The sequence below is a fragment of the Thalassophryne amazonica genome, chromosome 13 (genome assembly GCF_902500255.1).
Source record: "Thalassophryne amazonica chromosome 13, fThaAma1.1, whole genome shotgun sequence".
NCBI lineage: Eukaryota > Metazoa > Chordata > Actinopteri > Batrachoidiformes > Batrachoididae > Thalassophryne > Thalassophryne amazonica.
Window position 1 is genome coordinate 54,409,305 of NC_047115.1, and position 26,882 is coordinate 54,436,186.

The 26,882-nt window shown below is 42.9% G+C and overlaps 1 protein-coding gene across 1 annotated transcript in view; it reads right to left on the bottom strand.

Annotated features, from left to right (window-relative positions):
- The window catches only part of col21a1 (collagen, type XXI, alpha 1), a 79,012-nt gene that overhangs the window by 39,975 nt on the left and 12,155 nt on the right, over positions 1 to 26,882 (bottom strand). Inside the window, exons 2-12 of the mRNA XM_034185289.1 lie at positions 21,374 to 21,492; positions 20,599 to 21,159; positions 18,962 to 19,127; positions 18,637 to 18,865; positions 17,020 to 17,193; positions 15,264 to 15,341; positions 13,085 to 13,168; positions 6,544 to 6,606; positions 2,885 to 2,938; positions 2,749 to 2,802; positions 2,602 to 2,655 (exon numbers count right to left, since the gene is read on the bottom strand). Coding sequence (XP_034041180.1) covers positions 2,602 to 2,655; positions 2,749 to 2,802; positions 2,885 to 2,938; positions 6,544 to 6,606; positions 13,085 to 13,168; positions 15,264 to 15,341; positions 17,020 to 17,193; positions 18,637 to 18,865; positions 18,962 to 19,127; positions 20,599 to 21,159; positions 21,374 to 21,461 — 1,605 coding nt within the window. The 5' untranslated portion in view covers positions 21,462 to 21,492. The remainder of the gene's footprint in view (positions 1 to 2,601; positions 2,656 to 2,748; positions 2,803 to 2,884; positions 2,939 to 6,543; positions 6,607 to 13,084; positions 13,169 to 15,263; positions 15,342 to 17,019; positions 17,194 to 18,636; positions 18,866 to 18,961; positions 19,128 to 20,598; positions 21,160 to 21,373; positions 21,493 to 26,882) is intronic.

Here is a 26,882-nt window from a genome sequence, read left to right on the forward strand (position 1 = left end):
CTACTGATTATAATACACACATCCTAGACCCAAGAGATTTGTGCTCATGTGTGCATAAATGACTTTTTTTTTTTTTTTTTGCGCCCTTCTTCAACCAAGTGGTAAAAGCCACCTGCGCCATGTGAGGGATGTTAATTACAAAGTAGGATGATCTAACAGAGATGATATAATATAAACAGGAAGCATTGCATCACCTTGAAATATGGAAAAAAATGCTAAATGTTTTCAAGGAAAAGACTTTTGCAGAAACTGCTGTGGGGCATTAGTCCAGACTTTGTTCCTACACAGCAGGGGTGGCCAAGTTCGGTCCTCGAGAGCCACCTTCCTGACGCTCTTAGTTGTCTCCCTGCTCCAACACACCTGAATCCAATGAAAGGCTCATTAAAAGTCTGCTAACGAGTCTTTCATTGGATTCAGATGTGTTGGAGCAGGGAGACAACTAAGAGTGTCAGGAAGGTGGCTCTCGAGGACCAAACTTGGCCACCCCTGATACACAGGGAGCACAAACCTTTTGGTCATCTGAATATTGCAGATTGCTGGCAGACCTATTTTTCCTATCATTCCAAACACTTCATGGACTCATGTATTGATCTACTCCGCTTTATTCAGAATTGATGAGTTAGCTGTCATGTTTCAGATCACAGGAGTTGTGATTTTGTTGCCTCAGAAACTAACAATTTGAAGGTTCCTACAGACAGATTTTTGAAGTGGAAAACATACAGATGGTTGGTCTGCATCAGATAAGGTACCAATTTAACATCTTAATTAATGTGTTCATTCAAATTATACTATATTTGGGTCTGTTTCATGGGCAGGCTGCAACCAGATTATCGTCACTCAATTACAAGTTGTTAGTATTTGTAATTTTTAACACATGTTAAAATGTTAGAACTGATATTATTATTTGAATCACATTAATATTCCCAGAGTTTATCCTTGCAATGGTTTGTAGTTTTTTTTTTTGGGGGGGGGGGGGGGGGGGGGGGGGTTTGGTCCTGGTGCTTCCTGTTTTACTGTATGGTTGTGCGACTTGGACCATTAGTGACCTATAAGACGATAATTTGATGTTTCTTGCACTATGTCTAGGGCAGGTGATGGTCTAGTGGTTAAGCGCTGGGCTTCAGACCAGAGGATCCTTGTTTCAAATCCTGGCTTGACCAGAAAATCACAGGCCCTTGGGCAAGGTCCTTAATCCCCTAGCTGCTCCCGGTGTGTAGTAAGAACCTTGTATGGCAGCATCCTCACATCGGGGTGAATGTGAGACATTATTTGTAAAGTGCTTTGAGCGTCTGATGCAGATGGAAAAGTGCTATATAAATGCAGTCCATGTACCATTTAGATTTCTTTGGAGGATTCTTGAGTACTTCTTAAATGACTTTGTGTCAAAGGAACTGTTGCTTCAGGACATTAAGATGAGGAGTATCACTTACATTGTGAGGAAACATGACAACATTTTTTTTTTCCATGTAGCACGTTTCTCTGGGCATGATCCAGCATGCAGGTGTTTCTGTTTTGAGGACCCCAGCTGCTGGAGAAGCCCAAGGGGTTGCCCATGTTTCACCTCAGTGACAGATGCAAAGGCAGGTAGAGGTTACTTCTGAGAGGTGGAGATGTACCACTTGTCTAACTGGGTGGCTGCTATCCAACACCAAAGGCAGTTTTGTGGTGTGGCGGATGCAGAAATGCATGGTCTCAGGTCTGACCTGACCAGGAATTAAGAGAGAAATGGGGAAACCATGCAAGTTTTTAATGGTGATGCTATGGAAGTACCCAACAACCAGAAAGGTAGAGGTTCAAAGCAACCTGAGGCCAGTGTCTGTACAATGCCCAACTCTTCAGAGCGTACTTCTGTATAGTGTTGAAAATTACACCTTCATATGTCATAAAGTAAGTTGACGGTAGTGAACAGTTGGGATTTTAACACTATCTTCAGTGTAATCTTGAGTGTAATATATGAATTATTTTTAACATGATGGAAGTTGAATTAATTCTGAGGATTTGGCTGTCTAGGTGTTTGACAAAATGATTCTTGTTTGGCAAACTTTTTTGGTTCCCACGATGTGTTATTTGGACATTGTCTTCATTATTCTTTGTATTGCTTTCACGTGTATTGAGTTGAAGGAGCACTAAAAATCGTGCAAAACATACAACTGTTAGTTTTTAAACAATTGATGGAATAAAGTCAGGGAATATAAACACACCCATTTTAAAAGGTTGTCATTTTCTTCAAGCATATTCTAAAAACAGCTCTCGCTCCACAGACGTTTTTGCTTTCTTTGAGGAACTAGCTTTATATTAATAACATATGCTTGGATTGATTGATGTAAAAATGGTCAAACGGTTCACAGTGATGTGTCTAGCAGGGATTTCCGACTTTTGTTTTCACATGAAAAGATGATCTACAGTGACAATTTAGTATAGGTTTCATGCATTATGAATTACACAAACATATGTTTGGTTAATGCATTTATCTGACTCATTCTGATTTCATCATTTAAACATCTATTACATTTTATACAAAATAATCAAGAGTATTTCCACAGTTGCATCCATATTTAGTCAAAAAACAGTATACTGATGAGCAGATATTTTAAATATTACCTTTTCTCCTGATTTTCCAGGTGTTCCTGGTAATCCAGGTGGACCCATTTCACCCTGAAAAAGCAGAATTGTGTCACAAAGGGTGTTTTCAGTCATCACAAGTGGAGTATCAGACTGTGCTAACATTTATTCTTTTGACCATCCTACCACAACACCAGGCCTCCCCTGCTCCCCTTTGTACCCATCTGCTCCATGTGGGCCCTAAAAGAAGGTACATAGAAATCAGTTTTGAACTGTCAGCACTCAGTGATGTAAAGATATTGTGTAATTCTAATTGCTTTACCTTTACTCCCGGTGGGCCTGGCAGACCTGGATTTCCTCTAATACCAGGGAGTCCCTTTAGAATTAAAAACACGGCAAACACACGCTTGATCATGCATACATGATTCTGCAGCTTTGGCCTGGACTTTGCATCAGAAATTTTAAGAATATTGTACAGCCGTGGTTTTCTAATCCTTGTGTTTAGTCTTATGACTTAAAGTGTTTGAAAATGACTCTACTTCTTAAATACAGTGTTTAATGCAATAAATTTGTTAAACCCTTTGAATTAAAGCTTACAGTCAACATGACAAGCACATCTTGAGTTTTTTGTTTAAACTCTATTGTGTTGTTGTCTACAGGCAAAAATATAAATCTGTGTCACAGTCCCAGTAACTAGGGAAATGACTGTACATGGGTTTACGCTTGACCTTTCCAAAAGCACTAGGGCTGGATCACACATAAAAAGGCACGACGTGGCCATAATGTCATAACTGACTTTCCCTCATGATGCAAGTGATACACCTCATCTGAGTTTCCCTAAGTAACATTCATTTGACATAAAATCACTCTAGCAGTACCCAAGGATTCTCCAGAAAGACGTAGTACTAAAGACATCCAGTCACTGCTTTGGGTCACTGATCAGTGTCCAAGTTTCACAGTGCCAGGTGTCTCTCAATCTTAAAGGCTCAGAACCCACTGACATGCATGCTTCTGCCAAGATGTGAATTTTTCTAAAGGTTTGATGCTTTCACCGCATACAGATATATCTCTAATGGCTGAGTCCAGGAAGTGATCAAAAACCTGGCTCTTACTCCTCATTCATCTTTTCTAATGCCATCGATTCCACAAAGATCACACTATCATCTGCAAAGTCATGGTCAATGAACCTTTCTTCATCAACAAAGACATCTAGTATATCTGGAAAGTACTCACAGCACTTCACTTTTTCCACATTTTTTAATGTTACAACCATATTCCAAAATACATGAAATAATTTTTTCCCTCGAAATTCTACACACAATACCCCATAATGACAATGTGATTTTTTCTTGCACATTTATTTTAAAAAGAAAAAAAAACCCACTAAGAAATCACATGTACATGGATGGCACCTTGTCCACTACCAAGGCCAGACACCTTGGTGCTCTAAGACCTTGGATGAGACCCTCCAGCCAACACTGTAACTCTTCAATTAGTGCCTTTTCTCACATTTATTCTTTGGTTCCTATTATTATAGCACAACCAACGATGAAGTCAAAGGAACTGTCTGTAGACCTCTGAGACAGGACTGTTTCGAGGTACAAATTTGGAGAAGGGTACAGAAACATTTCTGCTACTTTGATGGTCCCAATGAGCAGAGTGGCCTCCATCATCCATAAATGGAAGAAGTTTGGATCCACCAGATCGTAGAACTTGCTGCCCGTCTAAACTGAGCGATCGGGGGAGAAGGGCCTTAGTCAGGGAGGTGACCAAGAACCACTCTGTCAGAGCTCCAGCATTCCTCTGTGGAGAGAGGAGAACCTTCCAGAAGGACAACCATCTCTGCAGCAATCAACCAATCAGGCCTGTATGGTAGAGTGGCCAGACAGAAGCCACTCCTGAGGAAAAGACACATGGGAGCCTGCCCGGTGTTTTCCAAAAGGCACCTGAAAGACTTTCAGACCATAAGAAACAAAATTATCTGGTCTGATGAGACACAGATTGAACTTTTTGGTGTGAATGCCAGGTGTCATGTTTAAAGGAAACCAGGCACCATCCCTACAGTGAAGCATTATGTTGGCAGCATCATGCTGTGGGGATGTTTTTCAGCAGCAGAAACTGGGAGACTAGTCAGGAGGGGAAAATTAATGCAGGAATGTACAGAGACATCCTGGATGAAAACCTGCTCCAGAGCACTCTTGACCTCAGGCTGGGGGACTGCAGGACAATGACCCTAAGCACACAGCCTAGATATCAAAAGACTGGCCTCAAGACAACTTTGTGAATATCCTTGAGTGGCCCAGCCACAGCCCAGGTCTGAATCCAATTGAATATCTCTGGAGAGATCTGAAAATGGCTGTGCACCGATGCTCCTCATCCAACCTGATGGAGCTTGAGAGGTGCTGCAAAGAAGAATGGGGAAAAACTGCGCAAAGATAGGTGCACCAAGCTTGTGACATCATATTCAAGGAGACTTGAGGCTGCAGTTGCCGCCAAAGGTGCATCAACAAAGCATTGAACTTTGTTGGTGCAAGGGTGTGAATACTTACGTACATGTACATGTCATTTATTAGTTTTTATTTTTAATAAATTTGCAAAAAAAAAAAAAAACTTTTTTCATCTTGTCATTATGGGTTGTTGTGAGTAGAATTTTGAGGGGGAAAAATGAATTTATTCCATTTTGGAACAAGGCTATAACATAACAAAATGTGGAAAAAGTGAAGAGCTGTGAATCCTTTCCAGATGCACTATATGTTACTCGACTTCACAGCACTCCCCAACACCCAGTCCATCCAAGTACTGAACAAATTAGGAGCCTGTTCTCACAAACATCAGAATTCACTGTTAAGGCATCAGACATCTTGGTCAGCTGACTGAAACACTTTGTGAGAAGTAACCCCTTCTGCATAGGAGCACTGCCAATACTGACACTTGTGTTCAGTGAGCACTTGCAGAGCTGGGATATAGTCGATGGCTGACTTCTTGAGCATGAGTCCATTCCAGCTTCACACTGAGTGGCAAGTAACTGAGACTGAACCTTGTTCAGAATTACCCTTGTAAGTACCTTGCCTAGCATAGAGAGCAAAGAAATGCGCCTGGAGTTCCTGCAATCCAGGAAATCCTTTCCTTTTTCAAGTAGAACCAAGAAGGTCTTCCTTCTACTCTGCTGCAGATACTTTCTCAGCTCCAAATAGAGTCTGGAATTTCCACCAAGCCATGCAATATGACTGTTTTGACTCTTTTGCATGATACTCAGAGAGCCGTCAAAAAACTGAAAGAAAAAAAAAAAAAAAAAAAACTCATCTAACCCTGGCAACTCCAGTGCAATACCTGATAACATCTATGGCAAGTCATCCACCCATATTGCATGTGAACACCCCAGAAACAGGTTAATCTTGATGTTGAGAAGTTTGGAACATCAAGCAGTTAGAAGTCTGTGGGATTTCAATTGGATTCTTGGGGGAGGTACATCAATTCTATGGAAATAGCACTGCTACAGACCCTCACAATTCTGTATAAAACTCCTGAATCTTCCCACAAGTATGTGATCAATCTCCTTCCCTAAATTGAATTTGATTAGTTGAATTTAATTCATTTTACTTTACGATCATGCCCATCATTAGGTGCACTGAAAAAATGGCCAAAAATTCAAATGTTCATGAAATATTCATTCAAGTGCAAAACAGCATCCCCAAATCAAAGCTATTAACCCTGTATAACTGAATTTATTCTGAAAATGTGAAAATGTGGGATGAAAATTAAGATTTTAGGGTGCTACGTTATACGTGCATAATTTGAATGAGGTACACAGTCCCTTTAAATTTATTCCCCCCCCACCACGCACTTCAGCTTCATTAACAACATTTAACATGGGACAGTTTAGTCTTGATGGAGCTATAAATGTTCTGAGTGCACTGTACGTGGTGCTATTGTTGGTGGCTATGTATTATATGGTTGTATATTGAACTATGTAGTACTCACAGGCTTACCATCAGCACCAGCAGGTCCAGGCTGACCAGGTTTGCCCATGTTTCCTTGTTCTCCCTAAAGTAAGTAGGAAAATTAATGCATTAGCTTTTTTGTCAATCATACATCATATATTATCATACTGATTATTAATGTATTGAACATATATTTGATAACAAGGTCTTTTATAATGTGTAGAGTGTTCATTTTTGTAAAACATTACTGAACAACTGTTGTGAAAGTGTAGGAACACGGACCCACAACAGGGGGCGCAAATGAACGGACAATGGAGGAGTCAAATAACACTGCTTTTACTGTTGTGAAACAGGCACAACAAATACAACCGATTACAATATGGAGATTGAGCTTAATTACAACGGTGTCGTGCGGGCAGGCTCGACGATAGGAGACGTCTGTCCAAGTCGAACCGGAACCAACCCGATTTCCTCTGCCACCGAACCCCGGGAATACGGGAGCCGCCAAGTCCCGAATTCCCAGGTGGCCACTGCCTCCGCTCGTCGGATCCGGTACTGCTGGCAGGAAACAGAAACAGTCAGGTGTGGATGCGGCTGCACCCAGCAACACGGAGGGTGGAGAGTCCACCTCCACCTCTCGTCAACAACAAACAAGAAATGTAGGAAGGTGAGTACTTATCTAAATGCTGTCTGGTAGTCAGCTGTCCTACAGATAATCAACAAGATTACACTTAAAGTCACACGTATGTGTAGGCTGAGATTATTACCTCTTTGGTAAGGCGATATCTCGGCAACTGAGGTGGAGATGCCGTCCTGCTGATATACCTCCTTATTGATTGGGATCAGCTGTCTCCAGTGATGGGTGACAGCTGTCATCCTGGCTGCTCCTGTAAGGCGGCAGCGCCCTCCGGTGCCTGGAGCCCGCACTCCAGGCAGGGCGCCCTCTAGTGGTGGTGGGCCAGCAGTACCTCCTCTTCAGCGGCCCACACAACAGGACCCCCCCTCAACGGGCGCCTCCTGGCGCACGACCGGGTTTGTCAGGGTGGCGACGGTAGAAGTCGGCCAGGAGGGCCGGGTCCAGGATGAAGCCCTTCTTCACCCAGGAGCGTTCTTCGGGGCCGTACCCCTCCCAGTCCACCAGATACTGAAAACCCCGGCCCATCCGTCGGACGTCGAGGAGCCGGCGCACGGTCCAAGCCGGCTCACCGTCGATAATCCGGGCAGGAGGTGGCGCCGGACCCGGAGTGCAGAGGGGTGAGGTGTGATGAGGTTTAATCCTAGAGACGTGGAATACTGGATGAATCCGCAGTGAGGCCGGAAGCTGGAGCCTCACTGCGGCGGGATTGATGACCTTGAGTATCTTGTACGGACCGATGTATCGTTCTTGCAGTTTTGGGGAGTCCACTTGAAGGGGAATGTCCTTGGTGGACAACCACACTTCCTGCCCAGGACGATACGTGGGAGACGGGGCCCGCCGCCGGTCTGCATGGTTCTTCGCCCTTGTCCGGGCCCTTAACAAAGCAGAACGGGTGGCACGCCACACCCGACGGCACTTCCGTAGGTGGGCCTGGACCGAGGGCACACCGACCTCCCCCTCAACCACCGGAAACAACGGGGGTTGATACCCCAAGCACACCTCGAAAGGGGAGAGGCCAGTGGCTGATGACACTTGACTGTTGTGGGCGTACTCGATCCAGGCCAGGTGGGTACTCCAGGCCGTCGGGTGCGCGGCTGTCACACAGCGTAGGGTCTGCTCCATCTCCTGGTTGGCCCGTTCTGCTTGTCCGTTGGTCTGGGGGTGATACCCGGACGAGAGACTGACCGTGGCCCCCAGTTCCCGGCAAAAGCTCCTCCAAACATGCGAGGAGAACTGGGGAACGCAATCGGAGACGATGTCTGATGGTATCCCATGCAGACGGACGACGTGGTGGACTAGGAGGTCCGCTGTCTCCTGGGCCGTTGGTAGCTTCGGGAGGGCCATGAAGTGGGCCGCCTTGGAGAATCGGTCCACTATCGTGAGGATGACGGTGTTTCCCTGGGACGGCGGGAGACCCGTGACAAAATCCAGGCCGATGTGAGACCAGGGGCGATGAGGCACGGGCAGCGGCTGTAGCAATCCCGATGTCTTGCGGTGGTCGGCCTTGCCCCTGGCGCAGGTGGTACAGGCCTGGATGTAACCCCGGACGTCGGCCTCCAGGGACGCCCACCAGAAGCGCTGCCAGACGACTGCCACGGTTCTTCGCACCCCAGGATGACAGGAGAGCTTAGAACCGTGACAGAAGTCCAGAACTGCAGCCCTGGCTTCTGGTGGGACGTAGAGTTTGTTCTTTGGTCCGGTTCCAGGGTCCGGGTCTCGTGTCAGGGCCTCCCGGACGGTCTTCTCCACGTCCCAGGTGAGGGCGGCCACGATAGCGGACTCCGGGATGATGGGAATCCGGGGGGATCCGACGACTCCGTTTTGACCTCATCTTCATGTACCCAGGACAAAGCATCCGATCTTTGATTTTTGGTCCCGGGACGGTAGGTGATCCGGAAGTCAAAACGGCCGAAGAACAGTGACCAGCGGGCTTGCCTGGGATTCAGACGCTTGGCGGTCCTGATATACTCCAGGTTCCGGTGGTCAGTGAAAACCTTGAATGGCACGGACGTTCCCTCCAACAGATGTCTCCACTCCTCAAGAGCCTCTCTCACCGCAAGGAGCTCTCGATTGCCGACGTCATAGTTCCGTTCGGCTGGGGTCAACCTGCGGGAAAAATAGGCACACGGGTGAAGGACCTTATCGGTCTTCCCGTTCTGGGACAGCACGGCTCCTATCCCTGAGTCCGAGGCGTCCACTTCAACCACTAACTGGCGACTAGGATCGGGCTGCACCAGAACAGGTGCAGACAAGAAGCGCCGTTTCAACTCCTTGAATGCGGCACCGCACCGATCCGACCAGGTGAAGGGGACTTTTGGTGAGGTCAGGCTGTCAGGGGGCTAACTACCTGACTGTAGCCCTTAATGAACCTCCTGTAGAAATTAGCAAAGCCGAGGAACTGTTGCAACTTCCTACGGCTTGTGGGTTGGGGCCAGTCTCTCACCGCCGCAACCTTGGCTGGATCAGGAGCGACGGAGTTGGAGGAGATAATGAACCCCAAGAAGGACAAAGACGTGCGGTGGAACTCACACTTCTCGCCCTTCACAAACAGCCGGTTCTCCAACAACCGCTGCAGGACCTGACGTACATGCTGGACATGGTCTCAGGGTCCGGAGAAAAGATGAGTATGTCGTCTAGATATACGAAGACGAACCGGTGCAGGAAATCCCGCAAGACATCGTTAACCAACGCTTGGAAAGTCGCGGGAGCGTTTGTGAGAGCCGAACGGCATGACCAGGTACTCAAAGTGACCTAAGGGGTGTTAAATGCCGTCTTCCACTCGTCTCCCTTCCGGATCCGAACCAGGTGGTACGCATTTCTAAGATCGAGCTTGGTGAAAATCTGGGCTCCATGTAGGGGTGTGAACACTGAATCCAACAGGGGCAACGGGTATCAGTTGCGAACCGTGATCTCGTTCAACCCCCTATAATCAATGCATGGACGAAGTCCGCCGTCTTTTTTACCCACAAAAAGAAACCTGCACCCATCGGGGAGGTGGAATTCCGGATCAACCCGGCAGCTAACGAGTCCCGGATGTAGGTCTCCATTGATTCGCGCTCAGGCCGTGAGAGGTTGTACAGCCTACTGGACGGGAACTCACTGCCCGGAACCAAATCAATGGCACAATCATACGGACGGTGGGGGGGAAGAGTGAGAGCCAGATCCTTGCTGACACGTCAACAAGGTCGTGGTACTCCACCGGCACCGTCCCCAGATTGGGCGGGACTCTGACCTCCTCCCTTAGCTTGGGAGCCGGGAGGAACCGAGGAACCTAGACACACCCCGATGGCAGGTCTCGCTCCACTGCACCACTACCCCGGACGGCCAATCAATACCGGGATTGGCTCAACATCCAGGGAAATCCTAAAACCACACGGGAGGTGGCCTGGGGTCACAAAAACTCGATCACCTCCCGGTGATTTCCTGACACCACCAGAGTTACAGGAGGTGTCTTATGCGTGATCGGAGGGAGTAGGGAGCCATCTAGTGCCCGAACCTGAACAGGCGAGGTAAGTGCCACCAGAGGGAGCCCTATCTCCCTGGCCCATCTGCTGTCCAACAGATTCCCTTCAGAGCCCTTGTCCACCAGTGCTGAGGCCTTCAGGGTTGAGTCCTCATAAAGGATCGTGACTGGGAGTCGTGTGGCAATGTGGGTGTGTCCCACGTGAATGTCTCGGCCCACCCCTAGCCCAGTCTCTAGGGGCGGGCGTTGGAGTTTTAACCGCTCGGGGCAGTCTCTCACATGGTGCTCTATGGCACCACAAACAAAACAAGCTCCGTGGGCCCGTCTCCTCTGTGCATCCGGTGCCCTAAATGTTGCCCTACTCGTGTCCATAGCTTCGTCAGTAGGGGGAGCTGTGGTCCCACGGAGCGCAGGGGCCGTGAAGCGTGGGGAGGGCGGAGCGCGGTCGGAACCGGAAGGGAGAGGGACGGCGCGTGCCCGGCCACGCCCTTCGTCTCGTTCCCGCCGACGTTCTTCTAACCGGTTGTCTAACCGTATGACGAGATCGATGAGCCCATCTAAATCCCGCGGTTCGTCCTTAGCCACCAGATGCTCCTTAAGAACAAATGACAGTCCGTTTACGAAGGCGGCGCGGAGCGCAGTGCTATTCCAGCCGGACCTCGCAGCCGCGATGCGGAAGTCGACTGCATAGGCGGCTGCGCTCCGACGCCCCCGTCTCATTGACAGTAGCACGGTTGAAGCGGTTTCGCCTCTATTAGGGTGATCGAACACGGTTCTGAGCTCCCTCACAAACCCATCATATCTCAGAAGGAGCCGTGAATTCTGCTCCCAGAGCGCTGTAGCCCAAGCGCGTGCCTCACCGCGAAGCAGGTTTATTACATAAGCTACCTTGCTAGCATCGGTCGCGTACATGACTGGACGCTGTGCGAAGACGAGCGAGCACTGCATAAGAAAATCTGCGCACGTCTCCACACAGCCTCCGTACGGCTCTGGGGGGCTTATGTAAGCTTCAGTGGAAGGTGGGGGGGGGTCGTTGGAGGACCAGTGGAACATAGCTGTTACGCACAGGGTCGACAGGAGGGAGAGCCGCAGCGGCGCCCAGGGGGCGCGCTTCCACTTGTGCGGCGAGAGCCTCCACCCTGCGGTTCAGGAGGACGTTCTGCTCGGTCATTAAATCCATCCGAGTCGTGAAAGCGGCGAGGATCCGCTGCAACTCACCGATCACCCCTCCCGAGGACGCCTGCGCGTCCTGGTCTTCCATTGGCCGTTCAACAGCCGGTTGACGCCCCTCGGGATCCATGACGTTGGCTGAGATATCCTGTTGTGAAAGTGTAGGAACACGGACCCACAACAGGGGGTGCAAATGAACGGACAATGGAGGAGTCAAATAACACTGCTTTTACTGTTGTGAAACAGGCACAACAAATACAACCGATTACAATATGGAGATTGAGCTTAATTACAACGGTGTCGTGTGGGCAGGCTCGACAATAGGAGACGTCTGTCCAAGTCGAACCGGAACCAACCCGATTTCCTCTGCCACCGAACCCCGGGAATACTGGAGCCGCCAAGTCCCGAATTCCCAGGTGGCCACTGCCTCCGCTCGTCGGATCCGGTACTGCTGGCAGGAAACAGAAACAGTCAGGTGTGGATGCGGCTGCACCCAGCAACACGGAGGGTGGAGAGTCCACCTCCACCTCTCGTCAACAACAAACAAGAAATGTAGGAAGGTGAGTACTTATCTAAATGCTGTCTGGTAGTCAGCTGTCCTACAGATAATCAACAAGATTACACTTAAAGTCACACGTATGTGTAGGCTGAGATTATTACCTCTTTGGTAAGGCGATATCTCGGCAACTGAGGTGGAGATGCCGTCCTGCTGATATACCTCCTTATTGATTGGGATCAGCTGTCTCCAGTGATGGGTGACAGCTGTCATCCTGGCTGCTCCTGTAAGGTGGCAGCGCCCTCCGGTGCCTGGAGCCCGCACTCCAGGCAGGGCGCCCTCTAGTGGTGGTGGGCCAGCAGTACCTCCTCTTCAGCGGCCCACACAACAACAACTCTAGTTACGTTGAAATCAATCAGTGGAAGAATGCTTGTAAGCAGTAGTTCCAGAATTATCAGCCCACTGCTAAATGTGGTAGAAATTATTATTAAACTTACTATAAATGCACAAAGTTTTGAAGCTTTGGTTTTATTTTTACAAGCTGTTACCAACTCATTGCTCTGCCTAGGGGTTCGCTGGATGTTATCTCCCTGCCGCTGCTCATAAACCTGTCAATAAACTGTTCTCTATTCAACGTATTGAGAGGTGTGCGTCTTGCACTTGGGTTTACATAGCACCTCCTGTCACAAATACCGTTATACTGCTTATGTGAAATACATAGTCATTACAATGTAAAGGTGACTAAAAAGTTATGACAGAAATAAGATGCAAAGGTACAGCTGAAAATGAAAAAAAAAATGTTTTGAATAGGTCACCTTGGTGCCTGGAGATCCAGGGGCTCCGGGAGGACAAGTACATGGCTCTTGTGTTGGTTCAATGTAATCAGCACTATTGGAGCACTGAAATTAACAAGATGAGGTAATTGTAACTAAGAAGGAGAATGGGACAGAAGTGGATGTAAGCAGTACAACATTCAGAGTAATATCATTATTTCCTGGATATGAAGAGTTCAGGCACAAAACCCTGTATCTCCACCAGACCACTCTTGTTTTAAATAAGGATATTTACCTGATGGAAGTTGTACATCTCCATGAATCATTCTTTCTTGTTGTGAAATGGTTATGGAGCACTGAACAAAATAGCAGAATCTCAAAAATCGACCTTTATTCAGAAATGTGTTAATTAGCAACCTTTAATATATTTGGCTGCAAAACCTGTTATCTCCACCTTCAATTTGTTTGCAAAAGTCAGTAAATCCATCACTTTAATGTACACTAGGACAGAGACGCCAAGTCGGCTAAAAGTTTCATTCCAGTGCTCCTCAGCGTGCTCCTGCAGGTGTTCCACCTGCTGCTGCGCATGATGTTTGGGAAAACGAGCAAGACGAGAGCCGCGTGAAGTCACACATCCGGCTCTCTCCGTCTCCTCCTCCTCTCTGCACGACTCCATGGCACAGAGCCCAACTAAGCATGCAGTCACAAAGTTCTTCTGCTGTGGATTTAAAGGAGCATACTGGAGCGATCTGAATTGTTCATCAGCAAATGGATGAATATGGGTGTGTGTGTGTGTGGAGACAATTTGCCTCAATCACAACGTGACAGAACTTAACGATGCACTGTTACGTGGTAACAGGCTGCAGAGTTCCTGAGGACACCTGACGTCTCTGCCACAAATCATCACATTTGTGATCAGCAGCCAAGAATGTATACTTCGTGGCATTCGTGATGTGCCGTCATTATGTGTAAACGCAGCATCAGAAAAGCTCTCGTGGGCGCCGCAATCTTTGCATCACGTGACCGAGATACATGCCAGTGAGTGGTGCGCTGTTCACTATGTGGTTTTGCACACAAACTGGGATGGCGCTTACGAGGTTCTGCATACAAACCGCATCTTGACTTGAATTTACCACAGGATTTATGGGGCATTGCAGCAGAATTGATTTTGTTATCGGATACAAGCCTTGGTAAGCTTTCACTTGCAATGGTTATCTCATTTTCCATGTGCCTGAACTCTTCATATGAACCCCTAAAAATACACAAATGATATGAAATTCACTGATGTGCTAATAAGCCTGCAATAATGGTGCAACAAAGTCAAATGAAAAAGCAACTAGTGATAATCAGTTGCTAATTACACACTGAAAAGAGTGAAACACGGTGCACTTCATTCAAAGTACTTATTTACATTGGTCTAATGGAAAATTGTGGTTTCCAGTTTAAATCTGCTGGAATCACTTTAGAAAATCATAAATATACATTGTGAAAAACTAAAAAAAATTAGCTGTAACAAATTACATCAATTTTTTTAAGTTGATCCAAAGTAGCATTTTTTTTTCACTGCATGACAGAAGAACCCTGAATATGCTTATTTTTTTAAAAATATTTCAAATAAGTGTAATTTTTTATTTTTTATTTATTTTATTTTTTTTGTGGGAGGAAAAACACCATATTATTCATCAGCATGCAAACTTGCATTAGTTCATGTATTCAACATCAACAAGCCCTCTCACTAATATGAAGACCATAGTTTATTCTGGTTGTACAAACATGTGGTACTTGCCAAGCGTTTGCAGGTTTTAGGCTTCTCATCGACATTTTGATGTTTATCGTATAACTAATTAAAAATTGCAGTTTGACTCTGGTTTTGCCATTATAGCGATCGAAGAGCCAGAATAACAAACCATGAATGCTTGATAAACACCAGGAGACATGAAAAAAATATGTAAAATTGCTAAATTCTTTCAATGGAGCCTCTGTTTTTCCCTCCAACTAATGATTTTCTGTGTGTAAAAATGTGGCACAGATGATGTTCAGTTTATGTTTATATTTTCCAAGACAAGAAAAAGAGCAACAAAAGCCTTTACTGGCGCACAGTAGAAGTTGTGGAGGTAATAATGAAATGATTGGGTGAATTTCAGATTTAAAACACATGTCAGGCGAGGGTGGTGAAAAGACTTTATCTTTTGTTGTCTTCAGTTGAAAGGCAAGTACTTACAACTCCAGGGATTTCACAAGCAGTCTCTCGGTTATTCTGCTCAGGGTCACAGTAGATGCGCAGTTTCTGAACTTCAAACTGCAGAAAATTATAAAGAGATCGTCTTTTATTTTATTTTTTTTTTTTTAGGAAAGCAACACAATTCTGCTGTCAGAAACATTCCATGCAAACTAATGTATAAATGAATGGTAATACAAGCATACGTATGAAGTATTTATTTTTGTCCCTTCTTATACAATAATTGATTCAAATTACACGTCCAAACCTGCCAAAGTAAATGAAGGATTAAGGTTATTCTGTATGCACAGCCAGAACTGTTTCAGTCATTGGGCATGTTTTGGACCAACTTGGCATTATTGTTCCAATAAAATCCTTTATTTGGTATTTTGTTGGTTTTAGTTGGAAAATGGCTCCAGAGAGTCCAAACTGTTTGTGCAGTGAGTTGATTAAGGCTTAGGATTTAGTAATCAAAAGTCAACAATGGCTTATATTTCACTTAAAGTCCTCTGTGTGTTTCAACATAAACATGTCTGAGTCATTGAGTTTATTTTAAAATGTATTGATGGCTATTCTTTTGATTTTATTAAGTCCAATTTTAAAATGTTATTTTCCAAGCACACCTGGAGACATTTAAATGATTGTGTTAAATGGAGGAAAGCTTCATGAGCCCACCTTGAAATTATGCTTAGAGATCTTACCCCTCCATTGAGTCTTTCCATCAGCTGCCAACGGAAAATTCTGACTTTTATCCCAATAAGACCTTTGTGATGTCATAAGGTAAAACACTGAAGAATAAAATGAGGTTTCATCTAACAATCATAAAACACCAGAGGCAGTTTTAACTTACCACTATTGCCTACATGCTTGCTCAGGGGGTTAGGAAAAGTTCAACCTTGCCCTTGTGAAGCAACTTGGGGTGACTTATGTTGTGATTTGACGCTATATAAATACATTGAACTGAATTAAAATAAAAACATTTTCACAGTGACTAAGAAAATTAATGAAAAGATAAAAGGAGGACGTCTGAGGCAGATTTGGATTACCAACCTTTTTTGGGGGGGAGGGGGGGGGGGCAATTCCTAATTGATCCAAGGGCAATCTTTACACAAAATTTCATCACAACATATGAACCTTTTTTTTTTGTTTGTTTTGTTTTTTTTTTTAGAGGTGATCAAACAGACTAAACTCTCAGTCTCTAATGGAAAAAAAAATGACAATCACAATGATATCTGCTACGGACCCAACATAAACAAACATTAAAGATGATTCTTTCTCAGTTTTGGTGACTCATTTTTCACATACCTTAAGGTTTAGATCGGTTTGTATTATTCATAATCTAACTTTTTCATACGACTAAAAGACCATTGCATACAATGGATATGAATCATGCACAGAGTGCCATTTTATTGGCACATTAAAAATATCAATATGATTGCAAAGACATGATTGCATAAGTGATCTACATCCCACAATACAGCCAAATGCAGCATAATGTAATTCTACTTCAATGCAAATACAGCATAAGTATGATGTTGTGAGGACAACATGCTAATTTTTGTTTAATAACTTAATATCATGCATGTAATATATATTTGTAAGAAATCAGCAAAAATCAGTGTTTAGTTTTTACTTAATTACTCAGTAAACAAGTTGATTCTGTTGTCTTATTGTTTGATTGCTATTGAAGTAAACAGCAATAGGTCTGAAAACACAGTTGATGATGTTTGTTATTATTTATTTATTTATTGTTACTTACTGGTACTGTTGTTTCTTTTCTAACATATTTTCCAACTTGGGTTTTTCCATTGATGAAAATGCCAACAGGGGGCTCCAAGGAAAGGGTTTCAATTTCCAGATCATCCACGTAAAGTGTAACATCCTCTTCAGTGACAAGTAGCCTCAGTTGGTGCCAATTCTCATCAAAAAGTTTCTTTTTTCATGTAAAAGAGAACAGAAAACATTTAAAACTAGTACTGCCTAGCTGATAAAGACAGTAAAAGGAATCAAAAACAACCAAGCTGCCACAACTAAAATCTTAGTCACCTAGTCTTTAAATTGATTTTAAATATGAACATTGAAAAGAAAAAAGTGTTAAAATATTTAAAGTATACAAGAATTATTGTTTATTTATTAATGTAACACAATGTCCAAGCTTCAAAGAAGTGATTCACAAACTGCAACATGACTGACACTTTTCTCATGATGGTAACATTAGACAGCATTAAAAATAATAATTAATACATGATTTATGTAAAGCAAAATTGCTGTTTTGGGAATTCCCATGAGAATTCCCATGTTGGTTCATTTCTGTGTTATGCTGTATCAGTTATCCAGTACCCTAAGACCTAACAGCAAACATTTGAGAGTTTGGGCTGTGGGCTGTCATCATTCAAAAACTAAAAAAAGTTCATTCACCTCTAATTTTCTGTCTCTTTTGTGTCATTTTAAGTTCACAGTGTTCAACTCTTTCAATTCATGTTTGACACTGCACTCAAATAGTTTTCCAGCAATTCCACCTGACGTCATGGACGTGCCCACGTGCTCTCCTCCCCTCACCAAGCCAACAGTGGAAAGGATGGCCATGTTTGCTCGGCACACCTCAGCAACTTGGTTTTGTTTGTTTTTGTTGTTTGTTTTTACTGTTTTAACTGAAAGGAACTTTCTTTATTAAGTAGCTTTAAAAAAGTAGTCAGTCCCACTTAAAAATTTTATGCACAGTTTCAATAAATTTTTGAGTTCAATAAACTTATTGGGTTTGACGTGAATGGAGTTACTTTACAAAGACAAGCTGTATTTTAAAAACAGCCTTTCATTATAGTTCATTGCAGCTGAAGTATGTGACTAATAGTTTGAACTTATTTAAAGTTTCTTTAAATTCTTCAGAATCCGTATAATCCCTACATAGTGTTGGCATTTGTGAAGACTATAAGGCATTAAAAAACAGCTTTTTTATGTGTGCAGAGGTGAATGTGTTTAGGTGTATATGGCATGCGCACAGGTATGCCCAACACCACCCCTCTTTGGAGTGCAAAAATTGCGACAAATCATATGGAAGCGAAGTTACACAAAGAAACCATTGATGAGAACGATACCAACAGCAAGTAACAGCAAGTACTATAAGTGAAGTGGTCCCACAGGAGCATGACAGCCAAGATTGACCACAAAAAGGGGCCCCGGTATAACAGACAGGCCCCAAGCCATGACAGCAAAGGCACCACATACCACCCAAGGGTGCACAGCAAGCACACCCTCACATTTCGTTTGTATGTGTCAAATTCTTGCACGAGCATGCAGTGAGTGTACAGACTGTTCAGTATCATCAAGAAAATTCACTGCATATATTTTAGCCTGACAGCAGTATGTGTTATTGTACCCTTGTTGTGTGCTGCGAAAAGGCAACTGTTTGAGTCCCACTCGGTGCTTCGCTGGTCGTGGTGAACATCACAGTTTGGTCTCGCCCGTTTAGAGTTACCGCCATCTGTGGTTTCCCATCACGTGTCTGTACTCTCCACAGGTCCCACTCTTCTAACACCACAGAACCTTTATACTTCAAAGTGGCCACAAAAACATACGATGGAGGCAGGCCATCAGGAAACAGAAACCTGAATTACCAAAAATTTAAATCAGTATTTATAATATGCTGAAAATAATATGTAAATGTTATGGTGATGACATGATTATAAAGCATCAGCAATTACCTTGTAGCTTCGCTCAAGTCGAGACGAGATGTTACTTCGTAGGCCTTAGTGCCATAAAACGCTCCTTGGGTTTTCTTTGCCTTTTTGGCTAAATTCAAATGTAACAGGACATCAAAACCCTTCTCGGCGCGGGAGTTGATAGGAATTTTTGCTGGGCAAACAGTTTCTGTAATAGACAAACATAGTGACTGCCAGAGTAATACAGAAAGAGAGAAAACATAGAGAATGAGGGGGGACATAATGGAAAACAATAATGGTCTAAAGTAAAACAAATAACAACTGATACGATCGCATGACAATGATGTTTGACAGTTTAAAGTTGGAGCAGGAACACAATGCACATTTGTCCAAATGGACCAATGGAATGTGTGGGGCTGGAACCAAAGGCATAGAGAGTTGCTTTTTAAAATAGTGCTAAACATAAGCTCTAATAATGTTGCCTGTATGACATTTTGAAAAACAACTGTGACCAAGTTCTTTGCCAAATCTATACAAAAAAAAAAATTGCTGAACTAATTATAATTCACAAAGTAATATGTTTTTGTTTATGTAGTGTGACAAATTGAAATATTTCAGCAGTTGGGTGGTCACGTTATATAGTGAAAACATACAGTTGTGAGAGACTTCGGGCCACATGTTGTTTTTGTCCCACTTGGCATTTTATAGGTGCAGACCAAATTTGAACTCAATCAGATAAGATTTAGAGGTCCCCAGAGTAACACATTTTCCTCTCCCTCCCCTGGCAAGGCAACATCATCCTAACAGGATAAGACTCTGATCCCATTATTTTTCTTTTACAGGTACATGTGATGGTTTCTAATCACAAAAAGTGGTGGTTGATTGGTCACCCAGAGGAGAACATTACTGGAATTACTGGATTAGTACAATGGTTGTTTGAGGAAAATTGTTGCTTTGTGGGGGACCCCTAAACAATGTATGATTACAATAAAATTTGGCACAGATCTTTTATTTTATTAGAGGAACAAGAACAACATGTGGCCCAAAAGATTTTGTAACACTGGACATTTTGAACAGATCTATTCAGCAGTGATGGCCATTGTCTATTTTGAAATCGACAAGACACCTGGGAAGTGATTATGGAGTTATTTTCTCCGGGCCAGTGATGTTGGCAATGCAGATGTCTTTGCAGAAGAATAAAGATCCGTTTATTTAGGGAAGCAGCCTAATATTGTTCCATGAATTTACAGCAACAGATTTTTTTTTCCTGCAAATGAGCCAACCCAATGCTAACTAACCAAGCTAGCATGTGAAGATGGTTTTAAATGGGCTAGCTACCTCAGTCTGTACACAACTATCACTTGAAATTGAAGTATCCATTTTTATATATTTTGTTTGGGCAGAATGTTATAAAGTTATACATGACAAAACAAGCTAACATAATAATTTTCAACCATTTTTTTTCTTTTTTTTTTTTGACTGTGTTTGGTTTGCAGTATCACAACTACATGATTGTCATCAATGGGAATTTGCTACAAAAAATAATTTTGACATCATACATTCAAATAGATTCATGGGGAAAAAAAGGATATTTTCTGGATAGATTTGTTGAATGAACAAATCACAGCACACTACCATGAAGTCTGGAAATCAAAAGATGTTGATCTCCAACTGCTTACCTTCACACAGTTTCTGTCGGATGACCTGTTGGATCCTGGAAATAGCTTTATAGTCCTCAACTGAGAAGACGTAAGTTGAAAATGGCTTGTTTGCAATGTCCCTCAACTCAGACTGTTCTGTTTCTGAACCAACTCCAATTGCAAAGAGAATAACTCCTTTTTTCCGTGCTACCTCAGCTGCTTTCAAGACCTCATCTTGAGACTTCCCATCTGTAAGGACAACAGCAATTCTGGAAACCCCTGTGGAGCTGCGTTCAGAAAGATCAAACAGTTTCTCAGTTGCAAACTTAATGGCTGCTCCTGTCCTTGTGTTTCCCCCCATGTACTCTATGGATTCCATTGCTGCGATGAGGTCGTTGTTCGACAAGAATTTCCCCAGAGGTATTTCTAGGACAGGGTCATCACTGTACTGGACAACTCCAACCTGGGTAAACTTTTGTCCAATATTGAAGCTTGTGGTAATGTTGACAAGCCATCGCTTTACAATTTCAAAGTTTACATCTTCAACACTCCATGATCCATCTAGAATGAATACCAAATCACATGGTGCCGTCCTACAACCTGAAGAACACAGGAGATTAAAATTAGAAGCATGAAGTGAAGTACTAACAAACAGCTATTGTTCTTTTTCAAATATACTGATATACTGTAGTTATGTCAGGAGGTTGGTGCTATTCAGAATGGCAGCGTCACATCAAATAAAATTCGCCACTTATACACAGTTACTTAATGACAAGCACAGCAAGTGAGATGATGAAGACAGAAGCATTCTTACTTCTTATATCTTCATCTTGTGCTGCACTAAACACACGGAGAAGCGTGAAGCACAGGACAAAATGCGCAGATCTCACTTTATAACCCATTATGCAGCAGTACCAAGTTCCAACAGTGAACCTATGGGAGAGGAAAACATGCTTTGTAGTGCAAGTGAAGATGACAAGGACAACACAAGCTTTGGTGACAGGTTATTCTTGTGTTCACTCTGGCACACTTGTTTCAAACAATGTTTCATTTCTGAATCTGCAGCACCTGTCTTTGGCTGTTTAGTTTCACACAGTACGGTACATTGATTTCTGTGTGGGCTTTAGCAAAATCATGCATAATTGGTGAACCTTGGCTATCTGCCTGAGTGATGCATCAAAAGCTCAAGTGGACTCAGAGATGAAACTAAGCTGAAGACTTAGCACACACATGGTGGCCATGCATACATGCACCCTGTATGGATTCATTCATTGTTTTAGTCCATTTTAGTCACTGGGTTTGTTCTTCAATAGGTCATATTGTAATTAATGTTGTTGTTTTTTTTTAATTGGAAGAAAAATAGGATTTTTCAAGCATAAATGAAATGGCATGTTAAACAAGAGCAATCTGAGATTTCTGACATCCGCCATTCCGGATCTGGATCACCTCCAAAATTCAGCAGAGTCTTCCATGTCCTAATATCTCTCTGTGGTGTAAATTTGGTGTGACTCCGTGAAGTAGTTTTGACGTAATGCTTCAAAGTATATATATAAATGGAAATCTTTACCCTGAATCCGGATCTGGATCATGTCCAAAATTTGATGGAGTCTTTCTTTGCCTAATATCTATTTGTGGTGCAAACATGGTGAGAAACCATGAAGTAGTTTGATGTAATCCTTCAAAGCCTAAATAAAGTGAAATCTTGATCCAGAATCCGGTGTCGCAGACAGAACGCTCCTCCGCTAAATATTGGTCCATCCTGCCTTCACTGCGCATGCGTCATTTGGGACCACAGCAGCTCGTCTGAGAGTCTTTACACCCAAAGCAATCAAAAGGTATAATGTGATTATTAACCATCAGATGACAAGATAAAACCTCTTCATCATTCTAAAGTCAGTTTTAAGCGGAAACAAGGGGATAATCGGTGAGTCGCTACTAACGCTTTGAAAGTGAACGTAGCAGCAGCAGCTCATCTGGATGTTGCGCTCTGATCGCTTCCTCCATCTTTTATGATGAAATAATGCTGAATTTATGTGGACATGATTGTTGTACAAAAGTTTCAGATATCTGCTGCTGAGACAGATGATGACTGGAGTGCAGTTTGAAGCAGAAACGAGGCGAAAATCAGTGAACCGCAGCTGATGCACAGAAATGACACATGCCCAGTGACACCGGATCTAGATCACCTCCAAACTGCAGTGGAGTCTTCCATGGACATAATATCTATCTGTGGTGCAAATTTGGTGAGAATCCATGAAGTACTTTTGACGTAATCCTTCAAAGCCTATATAAAGGGAAATCTTGATCAGAATCTGGATCTGAATCACCTCCAAAATTGAATGGAGTCTTTCCTGGCCTAATATCTATCTGTGGTGAAACATCAAAATCTGTGTAGTAGTTTTGACGTAATCCTGCTAACAGACAAACAAAAAAAATAAATGCCAATGATTTTATTACGTTCTTGGTAGATGTAATAATCTCAAGGTCTGAAACTGGAAATGGTTAGATTTGCTGCACACCAGTTAACACCAATATTAGAATTTGCTTTCTTGTGTTATTGCACACTGATGCACAGAACCTATTCAATTATAAAAAGATCTGAACCACTAAAATACCAAATAAACTGCAAGACAGTTCAAGCAGTAATATGAATCGAGGTGAGAGGAAGGACTGAAATGTTATATAAAACAAGAGGTATGTAAGTAAAGATAAAATGCAGCTTCAAAAGCTAATTTTAATTTCAAAAGCAAGCATTTATCCATTATCACATGTGCCTGTGAGGAATAGTAATTTACCCTTAGCTACTAATCCCCTAAATGGTAGGGGAAACTGGTTATAGCTGGACTAGAAACGCAGGATTGACAACTGCTAGCTGTGTTTAATGGCTCCTTCACACATAACACGATGTTGGGCGAAAGAAGCAGAAGCCAGAAGAAAATACACTAACAAAAAAACGAAATGGGGAACCGCAAAACATTCCACCTGCTGTCAGGAGGGACACACCGTTGGACAGGTGTGATCGATACAGTGGCGATGTTTTCGTCCACTCGCATGCAGGAGCACAGTGCAAGCATCTGGAACATGTGAGACCACATCGCACTGCTGCTGTGGGTGGGGGGACCACACACCAAAAAAAAAAAGAAAAAGAAAAAAAACTGCAATATCTAATATTTATCGCTCTTATCGAGCGGACAATACAAGTATGATCCTTCTGTTCCTTTGTATACAGTGGTTTGCAAAAGTATTCAGCCCCTTGGTATTTCACACATTTTACTTTGTGTTACGGCATTTCAAATACAAAAAGTAAGTCTGGCTTCTCCATATAAAATTTCTAAATTATCTTCCTTAGACTCAAACTGAAAGTAAATCTCTACAACTTGATATAAATTAATTAAAAATATAATTTAAAAAATATATATATCTCCCCACATTTTGTGCCCCTGTCATGAAATGAATTTGTGCCCCCGTTACAAAAAATGCCCCATTTTCGTACCCCCGTCACTAACCCATAGATTAATGTACTACTGGGCTGGTATAACTATTACCTCCAAATGGGAGCACTTGACAACCTTCAAAAATTTCTCCAAGAGTACAACTATGACTCATTCAGCAACTCAAAAACAGGCTCAAGGACCACATTCAGTGAACGGAAGGCCTGCTCACCTCAACAAATGTCTCTGTTCATGTCTCCACTATCAGAAAGACAGAGGGCAAAAACAGCATTAATGTGAATGTGTCAAGATGAAAACCCTGCTAACCTAGAATGGCATTAAGGCTGATCTAAGCTTTGGGAAAACACACACCTTGAGGATACTGAAACCTTTTGGCAGGATGCTCTATGCACTGATGACCTCAAAGTGGAACTACCGTAATTGGAAAAAAACCGTTCATGTTTCATCTGGTGTAAATCCAACAGAATCCCAACAAAAAGATCATGCCAGCAGTCACGCCGGGTGTTGATAGCCTTATGTGTGCTAGGGGTGCTATGCTGCTTCAAGGTTTGAGGGATATCCCATTACTGGGGGAAAGTTTAGTTTTAGCCTTGACCAGAAAATCATAAAGGAAAACACTAGTCTGTGAGCTGAAATTTAAACTCACCTTGATTATGCAGAAGACAAAAACTTGTTTAAGAGCAAGTGAACATCTCGGTTCAAAGATAAGGCACATTGCTGTGCCAAGCATGTCCCACTCCCACTGTTAATATGTACCATGGCATTTCATTTAACTTGATGCTGGTGTGATCACTTTGGTAGATAAATTATGAGACATTCACTGAAGCATGTCATTTGTGTTCTGATACTGTATATTTGCAGGGAAAAAAAAGAATCACCTGTATTATACTGACCACCGTACCACACTGGGCTTTAGGTAAAAAGAATTTTGCCAGTTTTCCTTTCAAATTTTAAAGCTGGAGTTAAGTATAAAAAATGAACAGCACAGAATAGTATACTGTTGGAATGTTTTGTGAATAATGTACTGTTGAAAATGATAAATTAAAAAAAAATTAAGCTGGAGGGTTTATAATTTATGTAGACTAAATATAGAATTTTACGTCTGCCAAACACCTATTAAAATCATTGTCTGTCTGTCTGTCTAGGAGCAGGATTACGTCACAACTACAACATAGATTTTGACAAAATTTTCACCACAGATAGATATTAGGCCATGGAAGACTCCAGTAAATTTTAGAGGTGCTCTGGATCCATATTCTGGATCAAGGTTTCATTTTATATAGGCTTTTAAGGATTGTGTCAAAACTACTTCACAGATTCTCACCACATTGGCACCACAGAAATATATTAGGCCATAGAAGACTGTACTGAATTTTGGAGGTGATCCATATTTGGATTCTGAATCCAGAATCTTCAGAATCCAGCATACTTCACTTTGTCATATTTTGAGGATTACGTCAAAACTACTTAAGGGATTTTCACCAAATTTTCACCACACATTGATGTTGGCCCTTGAAAGACTCCATTAGATTTTGGAGGTTATCTGGATCTGGATCTGGATTCTGGATCAGGATTTCTCTTTGTAGTCTTTTAAGGATTACGTCTAAACTACTTCACGGATATGACATCACAAAACCAAGATCAAGAAGACAGTATTTTGCTTCATCTTGAGAATTAACATCTTGATCAGTTGGACCATTCTGGATCAGTATGCAATTATTGCATTGTGTTGTGGAATCCCAATCCAGGTAAAGTCCGGGTCACAATGTGAATCACGTATCTATTATTATGAGTCCTCGTCGACCCTTGCAGGACATTAGAAATGGCAGATTGTTCTTGTTTTATTTTTACTTTTAGTGTCTGGTTGGCTAGGGTTGGGCTATAAAAACAAAAAGTCAGCTGATGCTAAAAACAAAACAAAAAGCTACTATTTGTAAGGAACAACAAATAATATCAATCAATGCTCTGTTAAATAAAGTGGCTGGTCCTTAGAGGGTTTCTGTTAAACCTGATTATGCTCAAGTTGGAAGCTGCTCAAGATGCACTCATTTGGAACATCCAGTTCAAATTCTGACAAAATGCAATACATTTTTTTTTTTGTTAAGCTGGCATGGACACAAGAAAGTGTGCCTGATGCACGCACGCACACACTGAGTGCAATTTTACAGACCACTTCTGGACCTTGTCAAAATCCTGACATGAAGGTCACTGAGATGCTGTGTCAGGATTTTTAATGGGCAGTTCTGGATCAAAAATCCCCCAATGTGGCTGAACTAAAGCCGTTCTGCAAAGAAGAGTGGGCCAAAATTCCACAACAGCAATGTGAAAGACTGGCCTCCAGGTATTTGATGCATTTGGTTGCAGATGTTCCCTTTATAGGTGCCACGCAGGGATTAGATTTAGGGGAGCAATAACTTTTTTGACATTGGCACTTGTCTTTCTCCTCCACACGCTTACTGTACCTAAGATTTTTCCTTTCAAGCCTCAGTTACCACATCCTCACATGGCTCTGTGAGCTCTACTAAATAAACAACTCACTGAACCTCTGACCGCAGCTGGCTTTAAACTGCTGCTCACGGTTTCCTGTGGGATAATCAACTGTTTCCTCAAATCAACCGCCATTTGCCCCACTACAGTGCATGTCTCTGTGTGCCAAGAAAATGAATTTACTCTTGTTTTCTTCTCAAATAATTTTTTAAAATTATTATTATTATTATTTGATTGAGGGATGCTGGTAAAGAGAGTTGTTTTATTGCTGTAGTTGATTATAAATGGAACAGTGTTCTTAAGCTGAAGTGTCAGCGTGCCTGAACATATCACAAACTTGTACTTTGAAGATGTTTTGAAGAAGTTGTACCTATGATGAATCTC